Source organism: Mastigoproctus giganteus, chromosome 5 (assembly GCF_048544385.1).
Source record: "Mastigoproctus giganteus isolate SK-2022 chromosome 5, ASM4854438v1, whole genome shotgun sequence".
Lineage (NCBI taxonomy): Eukaryota > Metazoa > Arthropoda > Arachnida > Uropygi > Thelyphonidae > Mastigoproctus > Mastigoproctus giganteus.
The window spans coordinates 10895675-10922983 of NC_143579.1; the positions used below are offsets into that span (position 1 = coordinate 10895675).

Here is a 27309-nt window from a genome sequence, read left to right on the forward strand (position 1 = left end):
AATCCGCATGTATGGGCTGAGAAAAACCCACGTGCAATTCTTCCATCACATCACCAACAACAGTTCAGCCTCAACATCTGGGTGGGTGTTTTTGGTGATAAGTTATTTGTACTTCCAAACAAACTAACAGGGCAGGCGTACAGAAACTTTCTAGAAAATGACATGCCACTGATCATTTGTTAACAAGCACACTTCACGCACAATGGCGCTCCCGCACATTTCAGCCACTTAGCCCGCAATTACCTGAATCGAAGGTTTCCTGTCGATGGATAGGTAGAGGTGGACCAAATGCCTGGCCTCCATGCTCACCTGATTTAAACACACTAGATTTCTTCTTGTGGGGCCATTTAAAGTCATTGGTGTATTTGACTCCAGTAGCTGATGTGGAAACTCTCTGCAATCGAATTGTGGCAGGTTGTGAGACAATACGAAACATGCCAGGAATTTGACATCTTCGCGAGTCCATGAGACGTCGATGTGAGGCCTGTATTCAGGCAGAAGGTGGACATTTTGAACAATCACTATAAGGTGATGTGAACAGTTAAGTATCATAGACAGACCTTCAAAACTCGGAAACCAAGCATTTCCATAACTATGATGATATAAAATATTTTTATTGTCTACATATAAGGAACTCATTCCTGAAGTTATGCCATGTATTTTTGAGACACTCTGTATACTTCAATACATTTAATCTCTAAAAAATAAAATATGAATAATAGATGTAAATATATATAAAAAAAAAATTAGTGGGATGGTTTGTCCATATTTCGTGAAATAAGTGCTTCACGAAAACAAGCATCCCCAAATGAAGTGTGCCAGTCGGTGGGGGGGGGGGGTACCCAACGCTTTGGGAACCTCTGAACTAGATCCTTTAATTGTTTATATTAATATTAGGCCATTCTGAAAAGAACTGAGCTCATAATCTCATAATCAGGGCTCACAGATGCTGTTTATTTTTACGTTCAGCTCAAGAGAGCTCCATACATTCTCTATAGGAGGCCTCAACCTTTTATCAGAGATACAGAACACTTTTATATTTGCAGTAAAAGCAACAAAACACACAAAAAAAATATTAAACTATCTGTAAATATATTATTAACTATTTTTTTAAAATACAATATGTAGCCATAACATACATGTTAAAGGATCAACAGTGGTCACAAAACAGCATTCAGGTGCTATATTGAAGATGGAAAAACTATTAATAATATGGATGGAAAATCAGATTCAGAAGGGCAAGTGCCCCTGAGTCCAATGGCCATTCAAGCAAAAGCAAGAACTATTTATGAAGATATTAAGGATAAATATGGCAAATCTCAAGCTGAGTTAGTGGCAAGCAGCAGGTGGTTTAATAGGTTCAAGTATCATGCTGGTTTCCAAAACATTAAAGTATGCGGCGATGTCGCCAGTGCGGATTCTGCATCTGCAGAGAAATTTTGTGATGTGTTGGAAAAAAATCCCTCTAAATCTCCACAGCCCTCAACTTCCGCAACGGCGTGCTTATCAACTGGAGAGTTAATTCTGGCAATGATGCTCGTAAAACTTGCTGATATTATGCCTGGTTCTTTTTGTAATTTTTCCTGCACATGAGATAAAAAATTAAATAAATAATTCTATTTACATGTTCATTAAACATTTCTTTTTTTGCTTCAATCAAATTCAGTGTGCATAGTTGTGAGCGCTGCATAAGCATTTAGGGAAATTCCGACTTATGTAGAGTTCCGTGGAACGCAACTCATACGTAAGTCAGGGAGTGGCTGTACTTTAATCCCAGAGGTTTCTGTTGTTGCTTTGAAAGGAATCTGAGTACATGTTTTACTGTTAGTGGCATCATCGTAAGCTTTTTCTTCTTCTTTTTTCGTTAGATTGTGTTTGGTACTTTCACCAAATTTTTAAACAAACTTTAATGTTCACTTGTTGCTCAAACATCCTTAAGCAACACCAGACATACCAACCAAACAAGCTATCAACAGGAATGAATGAATGTGCAAGAATTTGTAAATTCATTCCTATTGCATGTGAGCCTGCTTCATGTATACATAAAGAAATTATACAAATAACTACAATATATTAAAAAAAAAAAAAATTCAACCTTTTCAAAATATTTCAGTCTATGGTTTAGGTTATTCCAACTAAAATCAGGCAGTGTATGTGGATCTTGTAATGTTATACCTTAGCATTCTATGGGTAGGTACATTTACCACAATTAAATTTATTTCAATATGATATATTAATATGTTAAAGAAGTTAACTTCTCTATTTTAACCTGTTCAACCATTACAAGGTATCTGAAATGATGAGATAGTATGACAGAAAATGTGTTTTTGCATTTCAATTTAGCTGGAGTGTACAAACATCATTGTACACTACAGCTAATTTGGACTGTCTGATTTAGCAACCGTAACTCAACCCATCTACCCTTCAGCATGGGAAAGTGTATGAATTGTGAATAATATCTGCAATGACAGCATATTATAATTTAGCTCTATGTATCCATCACATGCATTTTCTGAAAATGCTCCCCCCCAGGGGGTACACTTTTGCCAGATGAAAACCAGAATTGAGGGAAGTGGGTTTTTATAAAATCCACACTACATTAGAAATTTAACTTTTACTGAAAAACACATTTTATATCAAAAGGTAGCCAAAGGATGGTTTACCAGTATATCAACCTTTTCAAAATATCAGTATAGCATGCTTTTTAAACATTAATTTAAATAGGATCTATATGGGATTTCTGTCTGTTTGACATCAATTGATTATTATGCTTCAAGAAAGATACTAACTTCTTTCTTGAAGCATAATGTTCAATTGATGTCAAACAGAAATCTCATACAGATTCTGTTTAAAAAGCATGCTATACTGGTAAACCATCCTCTGGCTGCCTTTTGATATTTGTGTTTTTCAGTAAAATTAAAATTTTTAATGTAGTGTGGACTTAAAACCTTTTTTTTTTTTTTTTTTTTTTTTAAATAGTACCTAGCCTCTTCAGAAATGTTGGGTAAAAGTTTTGTTTATAGCAATGGCACTTATGTTTACATTTGGCTGTCAAGAGTATTTTCAAAGCTTAACCAGAAAGAAGTCTGAATTCATTCCCCCCTCCTCACCCAGTTGAACATTCTTTCATGCTCAGAATTGCTATGACAAATTCTTTTTCTTTCATAATGGCATCTGGTAGATTCCTACTGAAACTGACTGCACTTTGCAAATATATCAATTTCTTTTATCTCCGATGATAATCGAGAAATGTTGGAAACATTTTTCACCAAATTCATGCATGGACCTACGTTTTTTCCTATGTGAACTATATTAAAACCAAAGCAATATCTTACCATGAATTCAATAGCTGAAACTTGACACGGTAGTTATCATATATACCAGCATCAGCAGGGATAAGAGCTTCGCCTACAAAAATATAAATATATATAAATATACTATCATTGAATTATATTAAATAAAGTTAGATTATAATGAAATAAATAAATAATTAATTGTCAACATTTATAATTCAACAGTAATGGGTTGATATGCTAATTTAGCAACACCTGTGCCGCCATCTATTTTCCTTTTTTTTCCTTCTATATAAGCTGATTCAGCTTACAGTATATCAGTGGTGTGGCTCTGCTCTAGAGTGCTGTCTGTTCTATATTTTATTTTTCGCTGCATAAGGACCACTGCCGTGCAAATCCTCTGCATTGGTGGATTGATCGGAGGAGGGAGGGTGAAGTGGTACTTCGATCTTTTGACCATGGCGACGATTTGTATAGCGATTGAAATGCAGCAATTCCATGACCATTATCTGTTGATATGGGGCATGATGGTCAGTCTATTTTATTTTATTTTGATTTTGTTATCGTCTGGTAGTTCCTTTAATCCTCTTTTGGTGATATTTCACGTCTTTCGGAACTGGTACCTCCGGGGGGTACCGCTAAATTAATAAATAATTGGCATTAGTCTAAATTTTGTACAGTTTTAATTGGATTTAAAGTTCGAAATTATACAAGGGTTTACGGGCTACTATTTATATCTATTCTTTCTTTTCGTTTGATTGTTTATTTGGGTTATTTTTATGTTAATTTTCGCTCTACGGTTTTTGCCATACTACTGGCTTATGTTTTATTTTATTTAATTTAACATATTGGATGAATATATATATAATAAAAAAAAAAGCAACTCTTGTGAATATATATATATAATAAAAAAAAAAAGCAACTCTTGTGTTGGTGGTAATCAATGCATTCTTGGAGAAACCAAGCACTGAATGCCTAAAAGACAAGATAGTCAAGGTTCTTTAACATTGAAACTGAAAACTACAAATCTATTCATGTTGAATTCTCTCAAATACCAATTAAACTGTATTTAAAAAAAAAAAAAAAAAAAATATCCATTTATAATGTCATGAATCACTATTTACCTAAATATGCAGACTTATGTACAATTAAGCTTTAAAATATTCTAAAATGTAACTAGAAAAAATATGAAATTTTGACCAATCAAAAAACTGCACAAGGGTTATGTATTATCAGCACTAGTGTAGCTAGAATACTGAAGCAATACGATATTAAATGCAAGCAATTACCTTGTCAAAAAAAAGTTACATGCTATTCCCCCCCCCCCCCCCCCCAATTAAGTTCCCCATTCCACCAGACATGCCTAGGCAAAGGGACATCTTAAGAATTGTCTGAGAAATAACACTGACACCATACAAAATGAAGATTCCAGTTTGGCTATTGTGACATGTATGGCAAGGACACCACAAACCTATTTGGCATGTATTATCAGAAATTAAAATAACCAACAGTATCACTGTTGGTTGGAGACAATGGACATTCAGTGTGATTAAATGATGAACAGAGACAGAGGAATTTGTATTCACAATGTATCTGAGTCTCTAATATTATAATGCAAAAAAAGTACTATGAGAAATAAGGTGGGGAGGGATCCATTTTTAAATGCAATGTCAGTTTATGGTAAGGATGGCAATACCAGTCAACCACAAGGCCAATTCCATGTGTCATTTGAGTATATTTAAGAAGTCACCAGCTGGAAGTCATTTATGGGAGAGAAAGAAAATCTGTTGATAGAAGGGTACCACATTTTAATTTAATGTATTTTTAAAATCATCGATCCTAAAATTTTAATTTTAGAATCTTCTGTGGTATATAAGAATATTTTGAGTTTTAAGCGTATATAAGCTCTGTATTTTAGTTTTATATATACAGTGGAACTTCTCTATTACGAACTTCTATTTAACGAATTTCTCTATATTACAAATTTTTTCGCAAAACACTGCACCTTGAAACAAAATTACATGTAAAATTAACCCCATATAACAAAGTGTTAGTCTCTCTATAACAAATTTTTAAAAAAAATTAGTAAAAGCATTTTTGAAGATTTTCAAGCATTTACTGCTAACCAGCCACTCAAGTATACTGCCTCCTTCCCTCCGAAATTTCGCATTAGCATCTGGAATTAAATAATCATCCTTTTAGTGAACACTTGTGGCCGTTGACGCCCGTAGGACTTTGTTTCATTTTGTTATAGTTATTAAACCAAATGGGTTTTCTTAAAAGTGGTCGTAAACTTTACAATAAATAGGGTAGATTTGTAAATTGATGTTGGCTCAGGGAAAAGCGAAATTCGCTGCGGTAAACCTTTAGCATGCTGCGGCGGCAATACATAGAATGCTACCATAGTCGGTTTTTAGTAATGCTTACTGAGTGACATTCGCTTCTCACCTCAACTGTACCACATGACCTTCATGTCAATCATTATATATGCCCGTTCTCGTCTAACTGGACCCCCAGTAGATGGTTTTCATGAATTTTTTTTTTTCGTTCGTCATCAATCACATAGGCTATATGCTCTTGGTTTTTTTTTTTTTTTTTTTTTTCCTGAAAAGTAACATACAGCATATGTTAATCATAAATTTTCTTTCGTGTATATATGAATGAAAGCAGAATAAAAGAAATTCACAAAGTCGTATATTTCTTCAAAGGTACAATTCACTATATGGCCAGTGCAGCGAAGTTTGCGGTGTACGTATCGGCAAGAGCTGCAGTCCAGTAATTTTTATAATTGCGAAAACAATGTCGAAGAGAAAGTGTTTTAAGTATTAATGATAAAGCAAAGATTGTTATGATATTGACCAGGGGTTTTAAGAAAACAGATGTTGCGGAGAAATATGGCATATCTGCAAGAAGTTTATCTACAATTTTAAAAAAATCGAGAATCAATTTTAAATGCAATTGAAGGAGGAGCAGACAAGAAGCGAATTAAGTTGTGTATATACGAAGATGTTGATAAAGCTGTTCTAAAATGGGTGCAAATTATACGTGAAAAGAATATCCCAATATCGGGTCTAATAATTAAGCAACAAGCTCTGAAATTTGCACAGTCCCTTGGACATACAGAATTTAATGCGAGCACTGGGTGGCTAGATAAATTTAAGAAGTGCCACAGAATTGTGGAGAAAGTGTTAATGTAAGCGAAGAAGATTGCAACAGTTGGAGGAATAATACCTTAAAGAAGATTTTGGAAGAATGAGCGCAAGGATGTTTCTAATGCTGACGAAATGGGTTTATTCTTTAAATGTTTACCGAATAGAACACTTGCTTTTAAGGATGATAAATGTTTTGGCGGAAAACAAAGTTTTCCGCCAAAACATTTATCACTTCCTGTCATATTTGCTAGTTGGAGCAAATATGACAGGAAGTGAAAAATTAAGACTTTTAGTCGTTGGAATATCAAAAAACCCAAGATGTTTTAGTTATTATGGTGAAATGTGTTTCCCCTTCACTGATATAAAACACAAATACATTTTGAGAATCTTCTCTTCATTCCTATCGTGTTGCGTTCAGTTGGGGTGATTCCACGTTCGACTGCCATCTCTTGTAAACACAGGCGAATCGTGCATAAGCGAATTCGGTTCGTGTTATATAAGATATCGTTTCCCTATTTATAAATTGTTTATGATTGAATTCATGTAGTGTAAACACGTGTTATATGAGGGCTGACTGTACTTGGGGGGGGGGAAACGTGAACTGCCTGTATATCGCCAAGGGCCCCGGAGGAACAGAGTTATTCCTGGGCCAGGTGACATCAAAGACAAGTCGTCAGTGTCACCTAGCTCCAGAAACAATCCAGCACATTACCCAGATGAAATACTCAGACATAATCAAGTGGTCAGGATAAACCATCAGAAGCTAGCACAAAAATACCAGCTGATCAAGGAATTCTACCGTATTACAAGTACAAGCCACAGGCCATACTAGAGACCTATACTCGCAGGACCATGCCACAATAACAGACAAGACAATCCCGCATAACAGACCAAACATAATCCTCAATGGTAAGAAGGAATTGGCTATTTACCTGATTAACATAGCAGTGGCCAAGACCAGCAACTTCCGGAAAACGTACAAGAAATACTCAGACCTAAGACAGGAAGTCAAAGTGATGTGGCATATGGAACAAGTAATGACCACCCCAGTCACCATGTCAACCACCTTCATGCTGCTAAAGAGCCTCCATAAGAATCTAGCAGCATACACCTCTCATGTCTCTTCACAGAGTCAGACTAGAGTCAAGCTCAACAGGGTCTTCTTTCCCCGCTGAAAGGACTCCAAAAAAACACTTACATGGAACTCCAGAAAGTCACAACCCTGACCACGTGTAGGATAATAAGAGGGTTCCTTGAATAGCAGTAATAATGATAATACTAGCAACCAACAAATGCATGCACTGGTAAAATTTATAATAATAATAATAATACATTAAATAAAAAATTATAAATAATATACTGAACAACAAGCATATTTAAAAACAAGGTAACCCCCGTATAACATGGTAGTTTGGTTCCTACAAAATCTTGTATAATGCAAAACTGTGTTATATGGGAATAAGAACCAGTACAAAAAGGGGGGGGGGGGGTTATGTTCCAAAAGCTAACGAAAACACACCATTTTTTTTAAAAAAACTATCAGAAGCTTAATTTTTATAGTAGTAATAACTTAATATTTTAACTTTATTTTTTTGTTGTTGTTATTTGGTTTTTTAGGAGCATTAGCAACTAAGGCCATATTGCTCCGGGATATGCGGTGGTCATTCCCTGACCTTTCCGCATCCTCCATATTTGGTGGTGACAGGCTCGAACCCCGGTCTAATCAAGAAGCGTGTGCTACGCACTGTTGCTCCTTCCCACCTGGCTACGGAGGCACCCATTATTTTTATAATAGTAGTAACTTAAATAGTAGTAAAAAAGGCCTACGTGCTCTGGATTCATTACAAAAAATTTTATTTTGTTTCTCAGAGCAAAACTGGAGTTACAATTACTAAGCTTTCGGCTGGGAGGCAGCCTTCTTCAGATCTGAAGTAATATAGTAATATATAATAGCAATATATAAATACTTAAATAGTAATATATAAATACTCTTACTTAAATAGTCTTAACTTACAAACTCCGACACTTATATGTCAGGTAATGTACATTCGATTTTCTTCCTCTTCATTGCTGCTAAGCACAATCTCTTCTGCAGCATCTAGATTTCTTGTACCTTCTGCTCTCTTTAAAAGTCACAAACTGCACACTTCGAAATCACAATTTTTTATGGTCCCAGACAAGCACAAGTTCAATAGCACAGAACCTAACCCAGGGATCTCCCAACAAAATACAGTGGACACCCGCTTTATATGATGTGTGAAAATCGGAAGAATATTTTCCAGTTAGCAAAATAAAAATAAATCTACGCTTACTTACAAAGCTTAATTAATTAACTACGCTTAATTATTATTGGATGATTGTTTTCTACATCAGCATGTTCGGGAGGCAACTAGAGGGAGTAATACTCTTGATTTGATTATCAGCAGTGATTCTTCATGCATTAAGAATCTGCAGATAAATGAACCACTAGGTGGCAGTGATCAGTGTGCTGAAGTGGGAGTTACTGAAAGAGGTAACTACCATTAGGGGTAAAGGGAAGGGTTATTGCTTCCGTAAAGGCGACTACGATGGACTGAGACAGTATTTAAATTCTATACAGTGGGACCAACTGATGATGTTACCAACAGCAAACTCAAAATGGGAAGCATTCAAAGAACTTATCTTGGAAGCTACTAGGCTTTACATACTGACTAAGAAATATTGTTCAAGGTTTAGGCCAAAATGGATGTCAGATGAACTAATGAGGCATATGGCAGAGAAGAAAAATGCATGGGATACTTACAAATTAACACATGACACAGAAGCCTATGATAGATACAAGTTGATATGCAACCAAGTTACAAAGGAGGTTAGGCAGGCAAAGGCAGATTACGAGAAATCCTTGGCAAGGGATGCAAAGAAAAACAGCAAAGAGTTCTTTACTTATGTAAACTCTAGAAGGAAGGGGATGAATCAGATTGGTCCACTTGATATTGATGGGTCAACTGTTGATGATCCTGCTCAGGTAGCTAACAAACTAAATGAATATTTTGCATCGACATTCACACATGAGGAGTTATTCAGCAAGGGGAATGCCAGAGGTGTATTCAACTCTAGCAGTCAGCTACAGAATCTTGAAATAACTGGGAGTAAAGTGGAGGAGAAACTGTTGAAGATAAACACAAGAAAGGCACCCGGGGTGGATGGGATCTATCCAGTTATATTAAAGGAGGCAGCAAAGGAAGTAAGCAAACCCTTAGCCATAATTATGAGAGCTTCCTTGGACTCAGGGGAGGTACCCATAGACTGGAAATGTGCAAATGTGACCCCAATTCACAAAGGAGGATCAAAGGCTGACACAAGTAATTATAGACCTGTGAGCTTAACTTCTGTTCCAGGAAAATTAATGGAGGCACTGGTTAAAGAAGCACTGCAGGATCATTTAGACAAGACTTCAGTTATAGCTCAGACACAGCATGGTTTTGTTAAGGGAAAGTCTTGCCTGACCAACTTGATTGGATACTATGATGCAGGGAATAACTTTGATATTATATACTTGGATCTTAGAAAGGCTTTTGATACTGTTGCACATGGAAGACTGCTACACAAATTGGAGCAGTGTGACATTGGAGGCAAATTGCTGCTATGGATAAAGGGGTGGTTGAGGGGGAGAAGACAGAGAGTGGTAATCAATGGACACTGCTCATCGTGGACTAATGTTATTAGTGGAGTCCCTCAGGGCTCAGTGTTGGGTCCATTATTGTTTTCTGTATTTATAAATGATATTGATGATGGTATATCAAGCTTAATGTCCAAGTTTGCAGATGATACAAAGGTTGGCAGGGTTGTCAAGGACACTACTGACACTATGCTGCTGCAACAGGATCTGGAAAGGTTGAGCAGATGGGCTGAGAGGTGGCAAATGAAGTTTAACATTGACAAATGTAAAGTACTACACATGGAAAACAGCAACCCCAGAGCAACGTATCAACTCTGTGGTACTACACTGACAGTGGTAGAGAATGAAAGGGACTTGGGGGTGATTGTGCAGGCAGATATGAAGTTCTCTGAGCAGTGCAGACGGGCTGCAAGAGTAGCTCATGGAGTATTGTCAATGATATACAGGAATTTTTCCAGCAGGGATAAGGAGGTGATTATTCCATTGTATAAGGCAATGGTCAGGCCACACCTAGAGTACTGTATACAGGTCTGGAGGCCTCATTTCAAGAAGGATGTAGAGCTGCTGGAACGAGTACAGAGAAGGGCAACAAGATTAGTGAATGGAACAAAGGGGTGCTCTTACGATGAAAGGCTTAAGTTTTGCAAATTACAGTGTTTGGAGACTAGGCACCAGCGAGGTGATCTGATAGAGGTGTATAAAGCCTTGAATGGTTTAAGCATGCTCAATGCTGATGGGATTCTTCCTCTAGCTCAGAAAAATCACCTGAGAGGGCATAAATTCAAATTGAGGAAAGACAGATGTAGGATAGACGTGCGGAAATTTGCCTTTAGCCAGCGGGTGGTTGGTTGGTGGAACAGACTGCCATCCCTTGTTGTGGAGGTTGATAGCCTAAATAAGTTTAAGGCTCAGCTGGACAGGTATTTTGAACGAACAGAGGGGTGAAGTGGAAGTGGGTTTTTTTTTTTTTTTTGGCTGATGCTGCATAAGCTTGCTTTCTTGCATCAAATGCCTCTACTAATGCTAATATGTACATACTAATTGATATTTCTGTTCACTGACTTTTTTTTTTTTTTTGGTTGTAAAATTTAAAACAGTAAAAATGATAAGTAATTAATAACAAGGAACACGGCATGCACAAGTGGCAACAAACACGATGAGGAGTAATGAGTTTCTAAAAATTTTTTTTGTTTTTTATTATATGATTGAATATTTCATGGAAGGGGAAACACATTTCACCACAATAACATGAAAACCCATAGAATTCCAGCTACCAGTACTATAGCAAATGCAAGAAGATAGAGTTTACTCTATCTTCTTGCAAACTGTATAAACATTGAAATTCACATCTAACATAATAGCAGGGTTTTCCCAGCACAAAAGCTCAAAAATACAGTGTTATGTGAGATTTCCAGCAATTTTCAAATCGTGTTAGAGCAAAACCGTGTTGTGCGAGGACTGTCACAATTCTCAAACCTGTTGTAGAAGTACCGTGTTATACGGGGGTTACCTGTATAATAAAACTTACCTGTATTTATATCCATTCCAACAGGCTGCTGACTAGCAGCATATTCATGCAAAAGTTTAACAATCATTTCTTGAGGGTCATAACCTGCATTAGTTGCTAAAACTTTGGGAATTATTAAGAGTGCTTCAGCAAAGGCCTGAATTCCTAACTGTACTCTTCCTTTTACTTCATTTTTATATTTGATTAGGGCTGCATGGGCCGCTAACTCAAAAGCACCAGCCCCAGGAACAAGACAACCTAATAAAACATTTTTCTTATTAACAACTTCAGTTACGACAACCCTCATTTAAAAGAAAATGTTCACACAAAAAACAAATATTGCCAATATTCAAAAGACTTAAACATTTAAAATGTGTCAACTGTTATATATAAAACTTTATTTTTATATACATATAAGCTGCAATGAATAAATGAAATTTTGAATGAAATGTAAATATAAATTGTTAAACCGCACAACACAACAGAATGGCTTACAGTTATCATTTATGTATACATCCACATGTCATTGATGAGGTGGTTGCGGACAGCCTAGCATAACAAGTTGTCAATATAGAGGTGCAGTAGCACATGTGATTTACCACAAACACAAAAGGTATCAGAATCTATAGTACTTAGTACTATAGATTCTGATACCTTTTGAAATGGATTGAAAGTTAGGAAGTTATTTGTTGACATTAGACTTCAATTTCTGTAGATTGTAAATTTCAGGAAATATATGTGAAGGGAAGTTGTTCCAGAAAACCAAAGTAGAAGGGATAAATAAGGAAGAAGGAAAATGCAGGTAGCAATAATCCCAGAATATCATAGCATTTGGGGGTACCAAACTCAAGGTAGTGGGAAAAGAAAAGACCTAGGTGTAATAAAACAGTTTAAAATTAAAGGTTTTCTAAATTTTGGCATCATACCCTCTATCCTTTTGTTGATGTCATTTACAAAAATCAGAAACAACAATGGTCCAAGTAACTTGGGTGACCTCACTTCTGATGTTATACCAATCTGAAGGACACTCATTAATTGCAACCTTCTACCATGCAGCCACCCTGCAATTCATTTTAGAATCTCAGCATATTCCAGCCTATACAGTGACCTCTCACTGAGGGACTGAGTGCCTTGCTAAAATCCCAACTCAAGGGTAACTGTGTCAAAATAGCTTATCAGGTTAGTCAAGATTTTACCTTATCAAAACCATGTATGTACTTCAGAATGCCATTTTTATCTAAATGTACCTGGATTGCACTCTTAATCATTGCCTCCAAGATTTTCCCTAACAATGAAGTCAGACTAAACAGCCTGTAGTTACCCACTTCACTCTTAGAACTGTTTTTATGAATTGCCAATAAACTGGCACTTTTCTAATCCAAAGGAATCTCTCCAGAGCCCACTGTTGCTCTCATAATTAATCTAAGTGGTTCAATACACCTTCTGGCCACCTTGCTCAAATGATGCCACATACCCATTCCTTGGGTATATGCCATCAACTTCAGGAGCCTTACTTGCCTTTAGGCTTGAAAGTTTTTCTAATAAGCAATCATATGTAATTTCAAAATCACTAATTTCAGCCTCACTTGCACAGCCCCTGGTCAGCACAAAAGAGATTTTCATCAGTAAATACTGATAATGAAGTGCATATTCAATTCATCAGCTGGGTTATCTAAGACTTTTCCCACACCCAGTGCAAAACAGTCAAATCCAATTCATTTTCTTCTTTGTATTCCCATAAATGAAAAATTCCTTGTCCCCCATTCTTTGCTTGCTCTCTTAGTCTTTTTAGTTCTTAGTTCTTAGTCAGTGCTTTTTCATACTGAGTCTTCACCTATCTAACCTAATCTGTGGTGCTATTACTGATCAACACATTCCTGTTATAGGCAATCAGACAGCAACTGTCCCAGGCTGTCTTTTTCCGCTCTATTTGACCAGCCAGCTCCACATTCATCTGTTTTGACATACTCCAATATTTTATTAATGGTATACTAGGGTGCTTCACCCCCTGCTTGCTGCACTTGCTTCTTTTGATAAAAGAAAATACAGAAGCTTTCGACAATGTGTGTCTCTTCCTCAGCTGTGAATACATAAGTACATTACATGTGGAAATCAAGAATGGTACTGTGTGGTCATGTTAGATAAACGAACTGCATGCACGAGGTTTATCTAGCATGATCACACTCAAACAGAAGCTTGTTTTACCACAGGAAAACAAGCTTCTTTTACATATTACCACATAAAGTTCCTTTGTGACCACATCGCAGTATCCAATCAAATTGGTCAGACAAGCCTTCCCCTTTTGAACTATCACTGCTGTCTGGTCTAGGTTATCCTGTATCACCTCCTTAACCAGTGACTCCATTATTTTCCCAGGAACAGAAGTTAAATTAACAGGTCTATAATTATTTGTGTCACCCTTTGAAACCCCTTTGGAATTGGGGATACCTTTGCACATCTCCAGTCCATGGCAACCTCCCCTGACTCTAAGGATGCTCTCATAATTATGGCTAAGGGTTTGCTTAATTCCCTTGCTGTTTCTTTCATTATAACTGGAATAATTGGTAATTGTTTGTTAAGGCCATATTGCTCCAGGGATATGTGGTGGTCATTCCCTGACCTTTCCGCATCCTCCGTATTTGGTGGTCACGGGCTCGAACCCTGGTCTAATCAAGAAGCGTGTACTACGCACTGCTGCTCCTGCCCACCTGGCTATGGAGGTGCCTCATTATAACTGGATGGATTCCATCTGCCCCAGGTGCCTTTTTTATGTTTAACTTCAACAATTTTTCCTCCACTTTGCTTTCAGTTATTTTGTTAGAACTCTAACTGAGAGCAAACTCTCCCTGATAGAGTTTGATAAACTTCTGGCATTCCCCTCCCTGAATAATACCTCATGTGTGAATGTAGACAAAATACTCATTCAGTTTATCAGCTACTTGAGAAGGCTCATCAATAGTCAAACCACCTACATTAAGTGGACCAATCTGATTAATCCCCTTGTTTCTAGATTTTACATAAGTAAAGAACTCTTTGCTGTTTTTCTTTGAATCCCTTGCCAAAGATTTCTTGTAATCTGCCTTCGCCTGCCTAACCTCTTTGTATCTGCCATAGGCTTCTGTGTTGCCTGATAATTTATATGCATTCCACGCATTTTTCTTTTCTGCCAAGGGCCTCATTAATTCATCCGACATCCATTTAGGCCTGAAACTCGAACAGTATTTCTTAGTTGGTATGAAAACCTAGTAGCCTTCAAGATTAAGTTCTGAAGGCTTTCCATTTAGAATTCACCATTGGTAACACTCATCAGTTGATCCCACTGTATAGAATTTAAAAACTGTCTGAGACCACTGTAGTCACCTTTACGAAAACAAAAACCCTTCCCTTCCCTTTACCCTTGATGGTAGTTACATCTTTAAGTAAATCCCATATGCACCGTGATCACGTCACCTAGTGATTCCTTTATCTGCAAATTCTTAATGCATGAATAATCACTGCCGATAATCAGATCAAGGGTATTACTCCCTCTGGTTGCCTCTCGAATATGTTGCTGTAGAAAACAATCTTCCAATAAATCCACAAAAGTCTTGCTAGCATGCGAGTGACCAACTACAAGTTCCAATCAATATCTGGAAAGTTAAAATCCCTCATTACAAGACATTACGATTTACTGGTCCATTCTATTTCTCTGCACAACTGTTCATTGTACTCATCAGAGTCATTAGGCCAATAACACACTCTTAATCTCATTTTCCCTTTCCCAGTGTTTATGTCACACCAAACAGACTCAACATTGCATTGTCCACCAACATCAATTGGATGCACTTCCTTAGATTTTGTGTTTCTTAACTAACAGCATAACCCCCTTTCCCTTTCTATACTCATTTTACTCCCCAAATTCTAATTCTGCACTGCTTATATCTGTGTGACACCATGTCTCTGATATCCCAACAATATCTGCCTTTGATGTCTTGATCAGCACTTCAAATTCATCAATTTTATTTACTATACTTGTAGCATTAGTGTACATGCAAGTATACATGCACTTGTTCTTACTTTTAGTTACCCTAACACAGCCCATGTACTTACTTGTTCCATGATGACCCCAGCAACTTGCTCTCTAGGCTGCTGCTCGTTACAAAGAAGCAATGCAAGAATTACTTTTGCCTCTGCCTGCGGCTACTGTTAATCCTTTAGTCGTTGAATACCCCCCCCAATCTAGCAGTTTTCCAACCCACCTAACACTGCCTCGATAGCATCAGCAAATACTCTCGCACCCTTTGTATTAAGTGTATCCCATCCCTTTAGAAGCAGTCTCTCCTGTTAGCAAGCACAAATCACACTGGAAAAAAATTCTACCCCATGAACCTTGCACCTTTCATCCTATACTCCCTCCTATTGTGTCTGGGCAGAATTGCACACACACTTTCAAATTTAACCCTAACTCGTGCCTTTTTTCCAGCATTGACCTGTATTTGTTAAGTAAATCTCAGACCTCTTACTCTTAAGAACATTAGTGCCAACATGTACTTCACCTTTTGTGCCTTTAAAAGATATCTGCCCTACAACGTGATCAACTTTTGCCCCTGGCAGACATACCCAGGTTCTCTTCCTTTTTGCATAATATATTCCCCATCTACAATAACTAGTTCCTCTAAGACCAGTGCATTCTGCCTTGGAGATTGCCTCTGTGTTGGTTGATGCACAGGGGTGAGCTCTGGCATTGAGTTGGGCAGCTGAGAGCTTGCTGGACCCCCTATATTAATTTCTTCCAGGCATTTACCCTATACAAATTAAGCTACCGAAGCTATGGGAAGGAATTTAACTTAACAGAAATTACTTTAGAAAACGTAAGAACTAAATTTACAAAACATTGTAGAAATTAATTTCACAAAATTACCAAAATTAAACAAATTTTAAATAAATATTTTGTCTACCAGAAAACTAATCTTAATCCTCTTCACTTAATCTGCCAGAGCCAACTTAAATTACATTTAAAAACTGGCAACAGTTTTTAAACATAAATTGTGATTTTAATGAAGTGCCCCAAGCCACTGTCAACACTGCAGGTCAATCAGAGAATCTATTTATAAAATAAATATCATGTTATTATATGCTCATTAAAGAAATTAAATTGCCAAGGAAGAGTGACCTGCCCTGAACAGCACATAGCTAGCCAGAGTGACTTACACTGAAATTAATGTGATAAAAATATATAACATTGGATTATAAGCATTCAAAAACTTACAATAATGAGATTTTACAATTTGCAGATTATATATTGATGTATCACTAATGGATGAACATCTACTGGTTGGTTGGTTGGTTATTGGACGTTTAATGGCGCATCAGCAACTAAGGCTATCATGTGCCAACATCTACTGGAGTTTATTATGATAGCTTTATGGAGATCAATCCAATGCATGCAAAATATTACAGCTTAATAAGTGTGGAAAAAATCCAGTTGAATATTTAAACTAAAAACTTTACACCTCACCATATAGTTCAAGCCTCACCCATTACAATTGCTGATTGTTCAAGCAACTGAAGGAACACCTAGGAGGTCCAAAATTTTAATCAAATACTGAGATGAAACTTGCAATTTGTTTATGGCTCCAATCAATATGAGATATATATATATTTTAATAGCATATTAAGAATTAATGTCTAAATTAAGTTTTTATTTTAAACAGTATTAAGATCAAATACTAAAACAGCACTGTTAAAACTATAGTATATGAAAATTTGGGTAGTGTACAATAGAAATTTGTATAAAAATAAACATCAGCCATAAAATTGCCTTGCTTGTCAAGTGAGAAATCATAGTACACATTGGTATAATGTGTCTGACTAGCATGTGTGACTGGAAATAGAATTTTTTTTTTACCAATAAATAGCTAGTACAAAAATTCAGTTAACACAGATTTAAAAATTCACATTCCAAAATAAAGTGTCTTCTTTCTAATAAAAGACTTACCATCTTCAATAGCATTTGTAACAGATCTTAATCCATCATGAATTGCATCTTTAATCTGGGTAAGAGTATGCTTGTTAGGTCCTTTTATCAAAATAGTAACAGAATGAGGATTTTGAAGCTCTTCTACAAAGGTGTATTTTTCTTCTCCTAAGACATGTTCATATACAATCCCAGCAAACCCTAAACATTCAGGTGTTAAGTCATCAAATGAGTTTACTGCTGTACCTCCACATGCTAAAGCCAACCTGAAAGTAGAAAATATGCAATATATATATACACATATATACATTATTCGAAATGAAATATTTTCACAGTAATATTTTGTTTTACTCTGCACTGCAAAAATTTAGTCACCACTGGTCTCAATACAGCAAAAGCAAAATGTGAAGTACATAAACATAAAAGGAACCCAAATAAGTCACCTGTAAAATTATAATTCAAGTAAAACTGTAGTTCAGGTTTATTTATGCATTCAAAATTTAATATGAATTTCCAATACAGTGTAGCATAACATACCTCTTTTAACAATTAGCATTATCATTAGTCATGGCAAATGATGCAAGAAAGCAAGCTTATACAGCATCAACAAAAAAAAAAAAAAAGAAAGGAAAGAAAAGAAACAAACCTCCCATTTCACCTATCCATTCCCTCCAATAGCTGTTGTATTGGAGGGAATTTTTTTTCCCTTCTTGAATTTATTTGTGCTGTCAACTTCCACAACAACAGATGGAAGTTTGTTCCAACAATCAACTATCCACTGAATCAAGGCAAACTTCTGCATATCTATTCTGCAACTCTTCTTCATCAGTTTAAATTTATACTCCCTCGTGTGTGTGTGTGTGTGTGTGTGTGTGTAAGAGGAAAAATCCCATCAACACAGAGCTTGCTCAATCCATTCAAAGACTTAAACAGTTCAATCAGATCACCTCGCAGATGCTGCATACTGCAGAACTGAAGCCGTTCTTGGTAAGAGCACCCCTTGGTTCTGCTGCCCGATCTCATTGCCCTTCTCTTTACTTGTTCCAGCAGCTCCACATCCTTCCTAAAATGAGGCTTCCAGACTGTGTGCAGTACTCAAGATGTGGCTTGACCATTGCTTTATGTAATCAGATAATCATCTTATCACTGCTAGCAAAATTCTTTTTATCATTGACAAAACCTGAGCTGTCCTGGCAACCTGTCTGCATTGCTTTGAGAACTTCATATCTGACTTACACAATTACTCCCGGCCTTTTCATTATCCAGTATTTTGAGTGTATACCACACAGTTAGTATGTTACTCAGATTATTGCTACTAATAAACAGTACTTTGCATTTATCAATGTTAAACTTCAGTTGCCATTTCTCAGCATATCTGCCAACCTTTCTATCATCTGCGAACTTGGACATTAAGTCTGATATTCCTTCATCAATATCACTGATAAATACAAAAAACAATAATGGGCCCAACAACAAACCGAATTCATAAGTTGACAACAATTTATCTGAAAGGCAGATTCTGCCTTGGGGGGGGGGGGGGATACAGCATAATATAGTTATACTGTATAAATAAAAAAAATAAATAATAAATAATAATTCAATTCCCTACAAGACCAACTTTTCTTTCATAGTGCATCAATAGTTTTTTTTTCTCTTCATTGATTTGTCATTGGCTTTCCTAATTCCTTTTACAGCTTGTGCAATTTAGTCCCTTCTGTAATTTTTTTTTTAAATCTGTAGCCTCATGTCCTATACAAAAATAAAACTAGGGACTCATCAGGCACTCAAGCATAGTGATTCTCCAGGTGATGCACCACCTGAATCCTTATCTTGGAAGAGAATGGCCAAGTGCAGACTGCTTGGTTCAAAAGAGCTTAGTTTTATTGGAAGGGGGTGGGTAGAACTCCACTGTCAGGAAAATAGGTATTAAATTTTTGTAAGAAAGGCAGGTACTCTAAAAACAGAGTATGTCTGCTATGAGGTGAAAGTGATATTACCAACTGGTTGCCAGTTTTCAAGGAGTTGGTGGCAAAGAGTATTATTATTCATGTGAGAATTGGAATATATATGTAAGTACAGCCACTCCCCAACTTACGTAAGGGTAGTGTTCCATGGAACTCTACATAAGTCAGAATTTTCCTAAATGCTTATGCATCACTTGCAAATTTGATTGAAGCAAAAAAGAAATGTTTGACGAACATGTAAATAGAATTATTTAATTTTTTTCTCATGAGCAGGAAAAATTACAAAAGTGTACAAAATTACAAAAATTTCAAAATAATAAAATTAAAAAAAAGAGAGGTGATAGGCATAACGTCAGCAAGTTTTACCTTTTGAGCATTGTTGCCAGAATTAACTCTTCAGCTGATAAGCATGCTGCTGTGGAAGTTGAGGGCTGTGGAGATTTAGGAGTTTTTTCCAACTCATCACAAATTTTTTCTCTGCAGCTGCAGGATCGGCACTGGCGACTTCACCGCATACTTTAATGTTTTGGAAACCAGTGCGATGCCTGAACCTATTATTAAAGCGCCTGTTGTTCGCCACAAACTTGGCTTGGGGTTTGCCATACTTATCCTTAATATCTTCATAAATACTTCTTGCTTTTGCTTGAATGGCCACTGGACTCAGGGGAACTTGCCTCTGAATCTGATTACCTGAATGCTGTTTTGTGATCACTGTTGGTCTTAAATGTGTCGATCCTTTAACATGTTCTTTTATACGTGCACTGTCCATTAAAATAGTATTCACTTTTGAAGCAGAGAGACCTAATTCCGTGCAATAGATGACAAACTTTGTCCTGCTTTGTAATTCTTAATTAATCATCTTCATTTCTAAAACAATTTTGTTTTGTTTCCTAGCACTGCCAGCACTTGCACTTTCTGATGGTCCCTTCCCTTCACCATTGTAATAAGTAAATAGGAATGAAGAGATGATTCTGAAAATTTGTTTTTTATATGACAGAAGGTTTCAGCGAACGGGAACTCATTTTACCATAATACTGTAACATAAAAACCCACAGAATTCCAGTTATCGGTATTATCGCAAATGCAATAAGATCGAGTTTACTACCCATTTATAATAGATTGCACTAACAGAAAAGCCCAATAAGCTCGAAAGTGCAAATTCTTTTTGTTTCATGGCAGTGACCTATAGAAATGTGTTTTGGAAAAATACCACAAATGCGTTCACAAAATTGATTCTTATATGGAATCATATGATAACAATGAAAGTGTAGTGCAATTTTCATTATAAAAATGGCCTTTTAGAGAGATAAATAGCTTAGTTATATAGCAAAAATTTCAACTTCCAAGGTCTTGGAACGAATTACCAAAAAAAAAAAAAAAAAAAACCCCTATTGGGTTCACATTACGATATTTTCACGACACCTCCATTTATTCCTACGGGATGCAAAATACGCTACCACGATTTTTTAAAGTTTGCTCCAGATGGCAAAAATTTACGTTGAATTTCCATGAGTCAACTATTACATAAGTCGGGAAGAGGCTGATTAGGGCATAGAAGAAAATATGCTGCAAATTAGTTCATTATGCTTATTTGTAATTCTCCCTGGGCATGCATAATAAGAAGGATTATATGTCAAAAGCCACGAGATTAACTCTTAGATTTGAGGGAATCTAAGAGGCTTTTAGATTTTTTCTGAGAGACTTTTTCTGGTCCATAAAGATTTTAAAAACAACATTTTGGAATTCAAAAGTACATCACCAAGAGTGTCAAGACTAATACTCAAGATTTCTAAGAGGTACAAGCTAAAGATTATAATGATTTATGCACCAACATCGAGCCATGATGATGAAGAGGTTGAAGAAATGTACACCGAAATTGAGTCTTCTAGATGAGCAGAAAACCCACTACACTATTATTATGGGGGACTTCAATGCTAAGGTTGGAAAAAGACAAAACAGTGCAGAAAGTGGAACAATAGGAAATTTTGGAATTGGTGAAAGAAATGAAAGAGGCGAAAGACTTGTGGAATTTGCAGAATCTCAAGGACTGCCAGTAATGAACATGGAAGAGTCCAAATGGATTAACAACTAATGAAATCGACTTCATCCTCGCTAACAGAAGATATATTGTGAATGATGTTACCGTCCTGAATAAGGTAAATGTTGGAAGTGATCACAGAATGGTAAGATGTACACTTGATATAGATGTAAGAAAGGAAAGGAAAAAACTGACTCGAGTAAATAATACAAAGGTCTTTGAGATAACAGAAGAGGAGAAAAAGCAGTATGTACTGGAATCTAAGAACAAGTTTGAGCTTCTGCAGACTGCTCAGGATCAAGATATCGACGAGGAATATTACAACTTTCTGAAAGTGATAAAGCCCAAGAAACCTATAGGGAAAAAGAAATCCAAAGAAGAAAAAATTAGTCAAGAAACACTTGTCATGATGAACCGAAGACGACAAATGAAAAGCGAGAAAAACACTGACAGGGAGAAAATTGAGTATACTGAGTTATGCAAAGCCATTAGAAAGAGACTCAGAGAGGACATAAGATTTAACACAAGAAAAGTAGAACAAGCATTAAGGGAAAACAAAGATTTAAATCAGCAGCCATGAGCAGTAATACAGAAAGACAAATGATACTGAAACTGAAGAATAGCAATGGTGTACTTATAAACAGCAGAGAAGGCATAATTCAAAGAGCAGAAGACTACTAAAGAGAATTATACAAGAAGCAGGGGAATGATGCCAGCAGTGGGGAAGATGGATTGCAAAGTAGCAACACATACATATTCTTCCTGATGAAGTAGAACATGCATTGAAGAATCAGAAAACCCATACAACATACCCGATATTCTTTCTGATGAGGTAGAACATGCATTGAAGAAAATGAAGAATCAGAAAGCCCCGGGGGAAGATGAAGTTACTGTAGAGTTGTTAAAATTGGGAGGAAGAGACATAACACAAAAACTGGCAAGGCTCTTCACAAAGTGCATTAGAAAAGGTGTGATGCCTAAGCAGTGGAATAATGCAATCATAGTTTTGCTGCATAAGAAGGAGATAAATCAGAAATTGGAAATTATAGACCAATTAGCTTGTTATCCTACATCTACAAGTTGTTCACAAGGGTCATTGCTAACAGATTAGAAAGAATACTTGATGAGTATCAACAGAAAGAGCAAGCTGGCTTTAGGATAGGATTCTCAACTATGGATCACCTTCATGTAATATCACAGCTAATGGAGAAAGCAAATGAATATAAAACACCATTATGCCTGGCATTTGTGGATTATGAAAAGGCATTTAATTCCATACAGCATAAGGCAATGTTTCGGGCACTGCAAAGACAAGGCATAGATATCCCATATATTATGATTTTGAAGAAAATATATGAGAGTGCTACCTCCTTTATTAGACTAGACAAAGACAGTAGCAAATTTAAAATCGAGAAAGGAGTTCGACAAGGAGACACAATATCTCCGAAGCTGTTTACTGCTTCCCTTGAGGAAGCTTTCAGAAGATTAGACTGGTCGCAGAAAGGAGTCAATGTGAACGGAGAGTACCTAAACCATTTACGATTTGCAGATGACATTGTGGTCATAAGCCACGATCCCAAAGAATTAGAGGAAAATCTTAATCAGTTATGCACAGTTAGTAAGGATTTTGGACTAAGATGAATATGGCTAAAACAAAAGTAATGATGAACAAGTATGCCACAGAAAAGGAAATAATGATTGAAGGAGCAGTAATTGAAAAGGTGGAGTCATATACTTATCTGGGACAAGTTATTAGCTGTAATAATGATAAATGGCTGGAAGTCAAGAGAAGAATAAATTTTGGATGGATAGCATTCAGGAAATATAGTCACATACTGAAGAGCAATATCCCAGTTTGTCTGAAACGTAAAATAATGAACCAATGTATACTCCCCACCATGAGTTATGGAAGTGAAACTTGGGCACTCACCAAAAGAATGGAAGAGAAGCTGAGAACTACACAGCGAAGAATGGAACGAATTATAATGGGAATCAGACTGTTAGATAAGAAGAGAAACACATGGATTAGGCAGCAAACTCAAGTAAAGGACATTCTTACCAAAACTAAAGAACTAAAATGGTCTTGAGTAGGAATAGCTCAAAGACATGATGACAGATGGACTAAGAAAATAACAGAATGGTATCCAAGAGGAGCTAGAAGAAAACCTGCAAGACAAAGGCGGAGATGGATAGATGAAATTCATGAGTTTGTGGGTAGTAAATGGATGGCTAGTGCTCAAAACAGAAGGAACTGGAAAGTTGCTGGAGAGGCCTTCATTCTGCAGTGGATTGAAAATGGCTGATGATTATGCAGAGGCTTTTGGGGTTTTTTTTTCTTAAATCAGTTAGCCTACCCTAACAGGTAGAAGGAATCTAATTTATAAAGATAAAATGCATATGAACAAATGTGCTACAAGTGTTTCTGATAACACTGAGGAGATTGAGGCTGTAAGGATTAAAGAGAAGCTGTGAGTCTGAGAAAGAGGCTAACAGAGCCCCATATTTTTATAGGTCAAAGTAACACCTGGAAACATCTCAATGGCTCTTGTATGAGGTTACATACAAAGTGTTTTAAATGAGCAAGGAATTAATGCCAAAGCAACAAGCTTAAATAAATTTAAGTCTAGGGTAGTATAATGATAGTCTTAAGTCCAACTTAAGAACACCTAGTATGAACCAAGCTATTTTAGTATCAAGAATGGTGTCAACAAAATGAGCAAGTCTGAACTTCTAGTTCAAACTTATTCATTTTATTAGATTTGACTAACACTTTATATAAGAGGGCTAACAGAAACTTGATGTCACCCAGACACAGCAGATGAGCTTTGCTATATACAGTATATATACAATTTATTTAGGAAAGATAGAAAAAAGAGGTGGAAAGGTTTACTTGTCAAATATAGCTTGTGTACAAGAGCAATCCCAAATTCAAAATTAACACATACCACACACTGTGCAGTGTGATATAGCAGGAAGCAAAGGAAAAAAGAAAGTGGGGATGTTTTGCAGTGAAGAGTATGATGAGATCTTCTATGTACAGATGCAAGGGCCAACTAAATCTGTGAGTTCTTTACTACAGGAGATTTCTATCTGCCACTTGTTAATTGGAGCTACCAGTAGGGAAACTCTTGCTATGACAATAAAAAAATATATTTAAATCAACTGCAACTTACCTATAAGTTGTCTATTTGATTACTAGGGGCAGGCATATTCTGGACCTGATTGTTATGCGTGATCCCGATAGTATCATAGAATTGATAGTAGAGAAACTTTAAGCAGACAGTGATGATGAAATGCTAAAGCAGATAAAGAAGAGTGAGGTTTTGGCTGTTAAAAGGGCAGAGAAATTTCAGGAAATGGGACTTTTTTTTTCATCTAAAATGTTATGTGGTTTTTATCAACTGGGAGGACAGTGTAGCAAGGGAAAATACAAGTGAATACCATAACAGAAATCACAAATGTACATATATTATTAAGAAAATATAGCTGAAGTGGGATAAATAAAGATGTAGATAGTTTAACAGAAAACAACAATAAAAAATTGATTGACTCAGCAGAGTTGAGCGAGTACTTTTGAAGTCTTTTCACAGTAAGAAGAAATTGTATTTGAGCACTGTAAAATCAGAATGTGGAAATTACAGAGAACTATTTACAAAAAAAATTTTTAAGTAAGAGGCACTGGGGTAGATTGCACATACACATTTATTTAACATGTAAATGGCAAGGTAATGCATCAAACCTTTAAGGTGAATCATGAGTGCACCATAAGACTTAGGAGTGATTCATTCTCTTGCACTAAAGAAGAACCAACGTATCATCAATCCTGAAAGATGGTTCCAAAAATGAAGAGGCTAACTACAAGACCTGTCAGTCCATAAGCATGGCAGGGAAAATCATGGAAGCAATTATTAAGAACATAATATAGAGTCAACTAAATATAAATGGTTTTCTCTTGGCAGCACAGCATTGTATAACTAACCCAATTAAACTGTTATGAAGATGTTCCCTCATGAGTTAGATGTAACAAATCATTTTGATAATTTATCTTTAGCAAAGGGATATAATTAACATTCTTCAGAATGTAGTTAAAAATGGAATTCCACTTCTGACTACATTCTGAATCACTCTCCCAATTCCCATATTATCTACACATTTTGAAATTATGTCCTGTATTTAAGAAAATTATACATCACTGAGGGACTCCATTTAAAACTACATTCTGAAGAATAACAATAATTATACCCCTTTGCTTTCTGCCATGTAGCAAGTACTTTGCTAAAGATAAATTGTCAAATATTTTTTCTTTTATTTCTAACGCATCATGTGCTATTGTCATAAGTTTATCAGGTTAGTTATATAATGCTGTGCTTCCAAGAGAAAACCATTTATATCTAGTTGACCCTATATTATATTCTTAATCATTGCTTCCATGATCTTTCTTGCCATGCTATACACAGCTTGTTATTGTTATTTATTTGGATTTTAGGAGCATTAGCAACTAAGGCCATATTTCTCCAGGATATGCGGTGGTCATTTCCTGACCTTTCCGCATCCTCCGTATTTGGTGGTGACGGGCTCGAACCCCGGTCTAATCAAGAAGTGTGTGCTACGCACTGCTGCTCCTTCCCACCTGGCTACGGAGGCGCCTAGGGATAGACAGGTCACAATACATATTAGCATTAGTAGAGACATCAATGCAAGCTTATGCAGAATCAGCAAAAAAAAAAAAAAACACCCCATTTCACCCATCCATTCGTTCTGAATGCCTGTCCAGCTCAGCCTTAAATTTATTTAGGCTATTAGCTTCCACAACAAAAGATGGAAGCCTGTTCCACCAATCAACTACCCGCTGGCTAAAGGCAAATTTCTGCACATCTATTCTACAACTACCCTTCCTCAATTTGAAACTGTGCTGTCTCAGGTTTTTAGTCTGAGCAAGAGGAAGAATCCCATCAGCATTCAGCTTGCTCAACCAATTCAAGTCCTTATACACCTCAATCAGATCACCTTGCAGGTGCCTACTCCCCAGGCACTGCAATTTGCAGAACTTAAGCATTTCTTGGTAAGAGCACCCCTTTGTTCCCCAAACCAAAGTTGCTGCCCTCTTTGTACTCTTTCTAGCAACTCTACATCCTTCCTAAAATGAGGCCTCCAGACCTGTATACAGTACTCTAGGTGTGTGACCATTACCTTGTATAACGGGATAATCACCTCCCTGTCCCTGCTAGAAAAATTCCTATATATCATTGACAAGACTCCATGCCCTGCACTGGCAGCCCATCTGCACTGCTCAGTGAACTTCAAATTTGACTGCACAATTACCCCCAGGTCTTTTTCACTTTCCACTTCCCTGAGTGTAGTGTTACACAGTTGGTACATTTCTCTCCAGTTACTGCTACCCATATGCAGTACTTTGCATTTGTCAATGTTAAACTTCAGTTGCCACTTCTCAGCCCATTTTCCCAACTTATCTAGATCCAGCTGGAGTAGCAATACTGTCTTTACTGTTGTTAAGAACCCTGCCAACCTATCATCTGCAAACTTGGGCGTACAGCAGTCTTCCTGTGCAACAGTATCAAAAGCTTTCCTGAAATCCAAGTATATGATATCAAAATTCTTTTTGGCATTCAGTTCCTTTGTGACCACATCATAGTATCGAATCAAATTGGTCAGACAAGATCTCCCTTTAACAAACCAATGATGTGTCTTAATTATTACTGAAGTATTGTCTAGATGATCCT

At 36.5% G+C, this 27309-nt stretch overlaps 2 protein-coding genes across 3 annotated transcripts in view; one reads left to right on the top strand and one right to left on the bottom strand.

Moving 5' to 3' along the window:
• LOC150085169 (tectonic-like complex member MKS1) overlaps nt 1-27309 on the top strand; it is a 502024-nt gene that overhangs the window by 51522 nt on the left and 423193 nt on the right. The gene's annotated exons all lie outside the window — the stretch shown is intronic.
• CCT6 (chaperonin containing TCP1 subunit 6) overlaps nt 1-27309 on the bottom strand; it is a 112115-nt gene that overhangs the window by 1204 nt on the left and 83602 nt on the right. Inside the window, exons 8-10 of the mRNA XM_090373906.1 lie at nt 17588-17832; nt 11632-11868; nt 3336-3408 (exon numbers count right to left, since the gene is read on the bottom strand). Coding sequence (XP_090230032.1) covers nt 3336-3408; nt 11632-11868; nt 17588-17832 — 555 coding nt within the window. The remainder of the gene's footprint in view (nt 1-3335; nt 3409-11631; nt 11869-17587; nt 17833-27309) is intronic.